Here is a 10,104-nt window from a genome sequence, read left to right on the forward strand (position 1 = left end):
TCCCAGCCAGGTGAGTCCACGCAGTGCAGTGCCTCCTCCCACTGGTGCTCCCTGCCCTGCAGAAGACAGGGCTGGTGGTGACAACAGGGACACAGGGTCACTTGTCCACTGCTTCTGGGTAGGTGTAGCCATGTGTGTGACACTGAGGCAGGCTGGCCCACACAGTGGGGTGTCACCAGCAGGCTGTGGACTCCTGGGGTATGAGACCCTTGCAGGTAGAGTGTTCTCAGACCTGTGCATTGCCACAGCAGGCAGCACCAGCATCATTCTCGAGTGGTAGCTGCCCCCAGGGCTGTGAGCTTCTCACGGTCCTGCTGGCTCGCAGGACCTGGCTGGTTTGCTGGATTCTGGCTGCCCTGGCACAGCACAGCTATCCATAGGTCAGGCATCACAGACATCCTGCGAGAGCACAGTGACCTAACAAAGTCATCTCAGCTCTGCAGCCTGTCCTGCCAGGAGCCAGAACACTGCAGCTTCTGGTCCTCACCTCTGGCCAGCCACCTTGCTCTGTCTGAGGTATGTCAGCCCCAGAGCAGCTGCTGCAGAGCAGCAGCTCTTGCTACAGACCACTAAGCAAAAGCCAGAGACTTTTGCCATTCCCCCTTTCCACACCCAGCCACATCCCCTCAGCACCTCCATGGCTGGCAAAGAGAGAAGTGCGGCCCAGCTCAGCCTTAACTCCCCCCCAGCTCTGCCCCAGACTGAGCCACAGCAACCCCTGGAAACAAGTTCAATCAGGCTGTAATTGGAAGAACAGGGTGGCACAGGTGGCTGTGTGCCCACCCAGAGGAGTCCTGGCACTCCCGGGGGTGGGTGGCCAGCAATGAGAGTGAGTGCTGTCCATGCCGGAGGAGTCTCAGCTGCCGTCAGCATCAGCTGGTACAAATGCTGTTGATGGAGGCCACGGCGGGGTCGACGAGCCCCAGCTCCTCCTGCTCGTTGACACAGAGCTGGTACCCACATCCCTTGCGCCGGGGCAGCGGCCCCAGGCGCCGGCTGGTCTTGGCACGGGGCGGCAGCAGGAAGCCGACGCTGCCGGCGATGAGCAGGTGCCAGATGCTGTGGATGTAGAAGTAGTTCTCCTCCGTCTCCACAAAGGCGTAGAGCAGCACGGCGGCCGCCGCAATCAGCGCTCCCGGGCACAGGTAAAACACCCAGCGCTTCCAGGTCGGCGGGTAGCAGTGGCGGCGCCGGATGGTGCGAGCCGTCTGTGGACGGGAAAGGGCAGGCTGGGAGAGGGAGCCGCAGGAGGGACGGGCACAGCCCCTGTGCCACAGCGCCACACCCCCCAGGAGCCGGAGAGAGGGGTTCATGGGAAAGGGTGAAGGCAGCAGAGGGGAGATGCTGTCAGGGCAGAAGGGCTAGATGTCTGGGCAGAATGCTGAGTGAAGCCAGGCTGGGCACGTAAGGGACAACATCTTACCCAGGCGACGGCCATTATCCCCAAAGCAAAAAGGCTGGGCCCCAGAAGGTTCCAGAGCCCGTGGCGATCCATTTGCAGAGCCATGGCGAGCAGCATGGCCCCCAGCAGGTACAGCACCTGTGGGGCAGAGGAGCACCTGTCAAGACAAATCCTTTTCATCCTGCCCTGCGTGCCCCCCTCCCCACACTTGCCTGCTTGACTACAGGCTGGAGCCGAGCCATGGCAATGACAGTGACCCAGACGGACATGAGAGAGCCCAGGAAGTCACAGAACTGCAGCACATCGTAGTCCATGATGCAAAACACCACAATGCCTGGCTGGTCGCAGGCATGGTAGAACTAGGGTAGCAGGGACAGAGCGTGAGAGCTGCCCTGGAGAGACCCAGCCCCTTGCCTGGCCCTCAGCTGCCCCCACCCACTACTCACAGTGGAGAAGAACATGGTGAAGATGTAGACACCAGCTTCCATGAGGTAGTGGCTGCGGACAGCAATGGCCACAGGAGGCACAAACATGACATTGCTGAGACACAACAGCAGTGTGGAGAGGAGCTGGAAGCCATAGGAGAAAGCCTCAGCATTGTCTGTGCAGCCCCAGCCATTCCAGCCTGTGACCAGAGAGAGCCGCTGTCACCCCTGCAGCACTCACAGGGGCTGGAGCGGGAGCAGGGAACCTCCTTTCCAGCACCCTGCAGAGACACAGGGAGAAGGGGAGGATGCTGGGGGGATCCTTGGGTGCAGTGGCAGCTCTCACCAGCCTTGCACTCGCAGGCAGCGTACAGGTAGTTGTTGGTGCGCAGCAGCTTGCACTGGCCGTAGATGCCGCAGTCGTTGATGCAGGGAGAGAGGTAGGCACGCAGGTACACCTCAGCTGTCACATTGGTGCAGGGCTCAAACCTGTGGTGCAGGAGAAGGGGGGTTCAGCCCTTGCCCTGCTCCCTTAAGCAGCTCCCGCCTCTACTACAGTCACCCATCGCACCCAGAGTTGGCAGGTGATGGGAGATCCAGGGACTGGGCAAGGGCAGAAATCATCTGCTTTGGTGCTAAATATGGCAGCTGAAAGCTGGCCCCCAAGGATCCCGTGTGCAGCAACTGCCTGTGCCAGCCTGGGTGAGCAGCAGGAATGTGGCCACACCTAGACCCCCTTTACCTTTAGCAACACACTCAGCCGGCTCTCATTTCATTTGGGTTTTGCTGTGCAAACACAGTGCTCTGCAACGCCTGCGTGTGACCCTGTCGGGAAGAACTGACTGCAACTGGCAACTCAGCATGAACTAGAAACGCAGTGGAGGATTCAGAGCAGGCACAGCATCCCCACTGTCCCGTGCCGCCCACGCACAGGGCTCTGGGCACAGCCAGCACCTCCTTAGCTCCGGCACACCAGGAGCACAGACAGCCCCACACGATGACAGCATGCACCAACTGCTGCCTGTGCACATGCAGGCAGCCCAACATGCGCAAACACACACACAGTGCTGGCTACACGTGTGTCTGCTGTCCTTGTGTCCTCACACAGTCAAATCTGCACACACGTGCACGCAGAACACACACGGCCTTGACTGGCTGAACAAACCCAAACATGCGCACAGAGCTGCCTGCATGTGTGCACTCAAACATGCGTGCAGTGCTGTACACGTGTGTGCACTAAAGGTGAACACAGCACCATCCGCTCTCACACACCCTCACTCGAGCAGACACACACACACACACCAGCCTCTCTTCTTCTCAGGGCTCCTGGCAGACACAGAGGCCAGGAGCAGAGCTGCAGGCACACGACAAGCCCCTGGAGATGCTGAGCAGAGCCCTAGCCTGACCAGAGCTGCCCCCTCACACGCACAGCCCTGTCCTGGCAGCGACAGCCCGGTCCCCTCCCGGGCGCGGGTACAGATGGGCGCTGCCTCAGAGACGGGCAGGCACTGACAGATGCCCGGCGTTCGCGAGCTGACAGGCACTTCCTAACCGCGAGACAGAGGGAAGAGCCGCAGGGACCCACAGATGGTCAGGCAGACGTGAGATAGAGCCATCCGTGCCCACGCAGCACTCACACAGTGACACACAGCCCGCAAAGCCACGTGCACACACATGAGCAAGACACGCAGCGGAGGGGACTGGCACACCCACGGACCCACAGGGCACACAGACACAGGCTATGGTGGGGACAGTCCCTCTAGGGGCATAGGGAGGGGACCTGCCGGGGCTCTTACCCGTGCTCCGTGGCACAGAGTGAGCGCAGGCTCAGGTACCAGCTGCCCGTCTGTGGGTAGGGGATCCGCAGGCGGCTGAGGCTGGCGGTGGCATTGACGGAGAGCAGGAAGCCTGCCAGGGATTCTGTGGGCCAGGAGAGCTCTGGGTGAGCAGGGCTGGATGCAGTTCCCTGCCCTGGGCAGAGCTGGGACAGGGACAGACTACCCAGTGCCAGGCTCCAGAGACACATGCCCTCACATGACCCCACAGTCTTTCAGCTTCCCACCCAGCCTCTCGCCAGATGCAAGCAGGGTGCAACACCCCCAGCCATGGCAGGATGGACATGCACAGCCCAGCCTACCTGTCTCACAGGTGACTGAGGCGTTGTCACCAGACGTCAGTGGGACTTCGTGGTTCAGACACCCAAACACTGTCACATTCTCACCACGCAGGGAGCTCTGACGGCAGAGCACTTAAATCAGTGCCAGGGATGTCTCCTGCTCTGACAGCACTCAGATCATGGCACACCACCTAGCAGTGCCCTAACCCACTGTCCTTGACTCAAGAATATCCCTAACCCATGCCATCGTCTTGCCCTTGGAGCACCCTAATATGTCCTCCATCACCCAAGTTTTCCCCAGCCATGGCCCAAGAGCAGCCCAAATCCTGTTCCTTGCCCTGCTGCAATCTTGACATCACTCATCTCCCAGCCCACCCTCCAGTCCCAGCTGCCCTGCCCCATCCAGGGCACATGTGGCCACCTCACCACATTGAGCCGCAGCTCCAGGTTGAGCACCCCTCCACTGTCCAGCACTGGCAGGAGGTTGATGACGAAGACAGCAGGGCGGTCAGGTGGCACTGACACGTTGGGCCCAAAGAAGATGTAGAAGTGGACAGAGAAGGTGTCCAGCTCGTTGCGCAGCGTGGGTCGGACAGGCCAGCACCGGTCTCCGGCGGGAGGGGCAACAGGGATGGGGACTGGGTGCTTCGTGCTGTTGGGGCTGGTGGGTGGAGGGCTGTCCCCCAGCCCCAGCCCTCCCGCAGAACCAAAGGAGTGGGGCATGTTCATGGAAGCGCTGGAGGGCAGGAAGGGTGGCCGGGCCAGGCTGGGTCGGGAACAGTCTGGAGGGGCAGAGCCGTCAGCCTGGGCACTGCACAGCTCCAGCCCCCTCATGGCTCCCACCTCCCCTTCTTGCCCACCACTCACCTCCATCTGCAACCCAGCCCCAACACCTCTCAGTGTCCCCATCCCAGCAGAGGAGGGTCAAATCCTGTGGGCATCCTTTTTCCCCACCACCAGTCACCAACGCAAAGCCAAGACCATGTCGCCACCCATACCTCCACGTGCCCACTCACCTGTGAGCTGCACGGTGACCTGGAAGGAGATGGTGCCTGGCACGCCAGGGTGTTTCTCCACCAGCACATAGTACCAGTGCTGCCAGAAGGGCAGGTCCTGTGCCAGCTGGCAGGGAGTGTGTTCCCGGCAGTCCAGCGCCGTGGAGTTGTGCAGGGGGGGAGCTTTGGCCCGCACACGCAGCCAGAGCGGGCAGCCCTCGGCCCCCCGGCACCGCAGCACCTCCACCAGCACTCGGGACGTGTAGCTGGGCACAAACACCCTGTGGGACAGCAGTGTCAGGCTGTGCCCACCACTACGGACCAAGAGGGTTGGGGAGGCAAGCCAGAGGGGTGGGAGACTCAGCTCCCCACCCTAAGGATATCCCCTCCTTAGGAGACCCTCTCGCACTCACTTGTAGAGGCAGGAGCGGTTGTGGGGGGCCATGCTCTGCTCAGTGACGTGACCAGGGTACAGCACAGCGATGTTCACCAGGCGCTGCACGATGAGCTGTGGCTGGAAAAGATACTGGCACTCCTCGTAGAGCCCCTGCACCAGCAGGACAGTCAGTACAAGACAAAAGGCGCAGGGCATTGTCCCTTCTTGGGACACCTGCACCAGGTACTGCCAGCCCAGAGCAGTCAGGCCCCAGAGGAGCTCTGCAGCGAGCCCTGCCATCCCACAGTCCCTCCAGGCCCTTCACCTTGACAGAGATCTTGCCCTCATCCTTGGGCAGGTGGGCAGCCAGGAACCAGTCCCCAGGCAGCGGGCTGGTGACATTGAACACCCCCGTGGTGCGGTTGGGCAGAGTCCAGGTGAGGGTCAGTGCGAAGGAGCCAGGGACAGCCGTGTCCCTGGGGAAGTGTGTGTGCAGTGGATTAATGACAGAGGGAGCCCCTGAGCGGAAATACCTGCGGGAGAGACAGCAGTCAGCAGGGTGCAGGCTAAGCATCGTGGCAGGGCCCGCATGTCCTATACGTGGGTGTCTTTCCTCTCTGCTATTAGGAAACTTAGAGACATCATGGAAGCCATCTGTAAGCTGGGACCTCGCTGGAGACTGTGAGCTTCCCTGAGTGGGTGTTCAGGCAAAACAGTTCATGTATGAGATGCACAAAAGAGTAGAGCCTGAAATGGTCCTGGGAAGATGATTCATGGGAAGTGAGCGTGTCTGAGTTTTGGCTGGGATAGAGTTCATTTTCTCTGTATAGCTGGTACAGTGCTGTGTTTTGGATTTAGTATGAGAATAATCTTGGTAACATACTAACATTTTGGTTTCTGCTCAGCAGGGCTTACCCTAGGTCAAGGACTTTTCAGTGTCCAGTGCTCTGCCAATCAGCAGGTGTAAAAGAAATAGGGAACATGGCCAGGAGACCTGACCCAAACTGGCCAAAGGGATATTCCATACCATAGAACATCATGCCCAGTGTATAAACTGCAGAGAGTTGGCAGGGAGCCACCAGTCACTGCTGGGGGACAGGCTGGGCATCAGTCAGTGTATGGTGAGCAAATCTGTTGTGAATCACTTGTCTTTATTGGGTTTTATTTCTCTCTCTCCTTTTTGTTGCTATTATTATTATTATTGCTGTTGTTGTTTTAGCATTAGTTCTATTGGCATTTTTTTATTATTATTAAACTGTTTTTATCTCAACCATGAGTTGGGTTTTTTTGTTTTTGGTTTTGTTTGCTTGTTTTTTTCCACAATTCCCCTCTCCAGTGGAGGAACTGGGGAGTGAGAGAGTGTCTTCGTGGTACTCCGCTGGCAGTGAGTAAACCACAACACATGTATGTGTCTGCATCCATGTGAGTGCGTGCAGCTGTGCACGCATGTATACCTGCATGTGTGTGTGCATGAAGGCTAGGCTGGATGGGGCTCTAAGCAACCTGGTCCAGGGGAAGGCATCCCTGCCCATAGCAGCAGGTTGGAACAAGAGGATTTTTACTGTCCCTTCCAACCCAAACCCATTCTATGATCCTGTGATTCTCTGACTCTATCCGTACATGTGCTTGTGCAAGTGAAAAGCAGGCATGAGCAGGCAGGCTCTGGGGCAAGTCCAGGCAGGTGCAGCAGGGGCAGGCAGAGGCAGGCAGGAAACAGACACAGCAGGCTGCTTACTCACACGGTGATGCTACGGTCTGGGCATTGATCCCCAAAGGTGCCACCTTGCTCCTTGAAGGTGATGAGGTTCCAGACAGCGATGACGGTGTCCTCAGGAATGTGGAAGTGGAAGAGCTCGATGCTGGCGAAGGAGCGGAAGGGGCTGAGCTTGCGTGGTGTGCGGGTGAAGTAGTCAGTCACAAAGAGCCCATCTGCAAAGGAGACCCAAGGGGCTCTCAGTAGGGTGAAGGATTGGGGAGGGGGTTGTGCAGCACCCCTCCCAGGCAAGGCCAATCCACCCAGGCCCTCAATATGTCCCAAATCCAGCAGCCTAAAGGCAGGAGGGGCTGGGACTATGCCACTTCAGTGAGTCCCCAGGGCTAGTGTCAGCTGTGCCTAGCTGTGCCCGGCTGTGTCTCTCAGCCCTGGCAGTCTGCATCATGCCTTGTTCAGCATTGCCTAGAGCTCAGTTTACTGAGCTGTGGGCACTGATCCTCTGGAGCCTGAGGAGTCCTTGGCCCTGGCTGCTCATGTTCTGCTCCCTGCATTTTACCTGTAGTAAAGGAACATTCTTCATGGCTTCAGCCATGCCCTGACAGGTCAGCTCCCCGAGAAACACAGATTCCCCCTTCGCTACCTGCCGAGGTGGCTCAGCACTGAGCCCAAGATAAAGTGCAGAGTCTCACACTAGACCCGCAAGAAGGAGTGAGCAGAGCACTTCCTGCACAGCCTCCCAGTTCTCCCGTGGTTTGTGGGGGAGGAATGGTGCACATATGTGTGCACATATGCACACGTGGGTGCAGTCTGCATGCACAGCGAAGGGGAGGTGTGCACACCCACATCCACAGGTGTGCGTGGCTGTGCACAGCCCTATGTCTGACAGACACTTCCTGCAAGCCCACGGCACACACTGGGGCCACCTCCGCCTGCCCAACTGCCTGGCTGTTTGATTTCCAGAGATTTCTGGGAACCCCAGCAGCAGAGGGGCAGCTACTTCATTAGCACAGCAGAGACAGGGGAGAGCAGGTCTCTGGACAGCAGCTGTAATTTCACCCTACCATTACCCCACTATCCTCACTGCCAGCCTGGGAGACCCATCTATTACTCCCCAGAGATACAGCAAGAATGAGATGCACCTCCTCACAAGCCGCAGGAAAGGGGGAGACCAGCAGAGGACGGGCTGGGAGCAGGGCTATGCCCAGGAGGGCTCGTCCAGTGGGCAGTGGAAGAGCTGAGATGAGTGTCTGCTTTGCACCGCATGTTCCTGGCTGGGAGTGTGCGCATGTGCTCGTGTGCACGTGTGTTTGTGCTGCGTGTGTGCAGCCCCAGCCGGCTGTACACTGACATGCATCTGCTCCCTTGCCTGGAACAAAGGCAGCTCCCCCTCCCCTTCCCTCCCAGCCGACACAAGGCAGGCATGGAACACCTGTCTCCTCAATGCAAGAGCACCGGATCCCCATTTCCCCACCGTGAACAACCAACTCACTCCACAGCCCCACGTGGGGACAGTGACCTGGCAGGGGACCCCAGAGAAGGTGTTGAATACAACCCCAGGAGGGGGAATGGGGGAAGCACTCGGAGCTGTCCAGTCCCAGCGTGGTCCCCCCATGCTCACTCGGCAAGGACAAGCTGAGGGGAGCTGCCTGCAGGCAGAGGGTCAGTCTGAAGCGCTGTGGCAGCACGGCCAGAGCACGGGAGGGTTGCTGTGGGATGGAGAGGGATTTCTATCCGTGGAAGCGGAGTAAGGCGAAGGAGAAAAGGAAAAGGCCCTCTGCATTAGGCCAGCGATCGGAGCCGTGGGACCCCCACCCCGGGACGGCAGCCCCAAGTCGCGTCTGCCGGTCAGCACCGCGGACAGCTCCTCGGATGACGGTCAGCACCGCGCACAGCTCCCGCGGCCGCCCCGCCGCTGCCCCCGGCACCGGCAGCCCCCGGCCAGCTGCCCCTCTTCCCCAGGGGATGCCCCCTAACTCTCCTGCACCCTGGTTACCGAGCCAGCTCCCCATGCCCCATAACCTGCTCCTCGCCTCACATACTCACGCCGATGTCCCTCCCCGCAAATCCCGGCACTCGACTGGGCGCACTCGCCCCTCTGTAGGCTATCCATGCCCCCTGCCCCCTGCACGCACACAGCCCTCTGCCCTGCATCTGCAGCCCCCCGGGCCCCCTCACTGCCCACGCACACGCCTCTCTCCCAGGGTGTTCCACCGCCTGGTCACTGTACGCGTTCTCCTGGCACGCACACCTCTGTGCCCCACTGCACATCTGTCTGTGTGTCCCACTGCACGGGTGCCCCGCGCCTCACAGGGTATGCTTACCGCCGTGCTGCTCCCCGGCACGCACACCCACACACCCCACTCCATCGGCAGCCCGAACCCTCTGCACAAGCATCTCCATACCCCGTTATGCAAACACCCCCCTCCCGCACACACATCTCCGCGCCCATCACCCACACCTCGTGCCCCGTGGCACAGGCACCCCCCGCCCCATGGCACACACACCCCACACACCCACCCGGCTGCGTGCACCTTTGTCCCCTGTTGCAGACGTGCCCCAAACCCCGCTGCGTGCTTGCCCCATTCACTGTATCCCATCGAACGCGCACCCCGCACCCCGGGACACCATTCCCCCGTAGCTGCACCCTCGTGCTCCATTCCCACCCGCCCCCCACCCCACTGCACGCACATCCCACATCCCATTGTTCGTGTAGCTCCCATCCATCCCAAGCTCATACCCCGTGTCCCGCCGCACGGAACCCGGCGCCCCGCACTTTCGGTCCTTCCGCCCCCCGCATCTCACTCGACCCCTCCGCCCCACTGCACGCACACCCCACATCCCATGGCTCGTGTACCGCGCACCCACGCCAAGCTCATACCCCCCGCCCCACGGCACCGCACGGACCCTCGCTCCCCGCACCTCCTGCGCACCGCACACACCCCCGCGCTTCGTTCCCGCCCGCCCCACTGCGCGCACACCCCACACACATCCCGCCGCTCGCGCACCTCCCGCCCCCTCCGCGCACACAGCCCCCTGTCCCACGGCGCCCTGTCCTGTGCTCCCCGCGCCCCACGCC

The 10,104-nt window shown here is 60.3% G+C and overlaps 1 protein-coding gene across 1 annotated transcript in view; it reads right to left on the minus strand.

Annotated features, from left to right (window-relative positions):
* Window positions 1-590: 590 nt before the first annotated feature.
* TMEM8B (transmembrane protein 8B) overlaps window positions 591-10,104 on the minus strand; it is a 12,844-nt gene continuing 3,330 nt past the window's right edge. Inside the window, exons 3-14 of the mRNA XM_027907208.1 lie at window positions 7,054-7,243; window positions 5,640-5,847; window positions 5,352-5,485; window positions 4,960-5,219; window positions 4,370-4,725; window positions 3,965-4,061; window positions 3,624-3,747; window positions 2,174-2,316; window positions 1,849-2,027; window positions 1,615-1,761; window positions 1,424-1,540; window positions 591-1,208 (exon numbers count right to left, since the gene is read on the minus strand). Of these exons, the coding sequence (XP_027763009.1) occupies window positions 873-1,208; window positions 1,424-1,540; window positions 1,615-1,761; window positions 1,849-2,027; window positions 2,174-2,316; window positions 3,624-3,747; window positions 3,965-4,061; window positions 4,370-4,725; window positions 4,960-5,219; window positions 5,352-5,485; window positions 5,640-5,847; window positions 7,054-7,243 (2,291 nt within the window). The 3' untranslated portion in view covers window positions 591-872. The remainder of the gene's footprint in view (window positions 1,209-1,423; window positions 1,541-1,614; window positions 1,762-1,848; window positions 2,028-2,173; window positions 2,317-3,623; window positions 3,748-3,964; window positions 4,062-4,369; window positions 4,726-4,959; window positions 5,220-5,351; window positions 5,486-5,639; window positions 5,848-7,053; window positions 7,244-10,104) is intronic.

This window comes from Empidonax traillii, unplaced genomic scaffold (assembly GCF_003031625.1).
Source record: "Empidonax traillii isolate 1590-97213 ecotype Southwest subspecies unplaced genomic scaffold, ASM303162v1 scaffold26:size2357266, whole genome shotgun sequence".
Classification (NCBI taxonomy): Eukaryota; Metazoa; Chordata; class Aves; order Passeriformes; family Tyrannidae; genus Empidonax; species Empidonax traillii.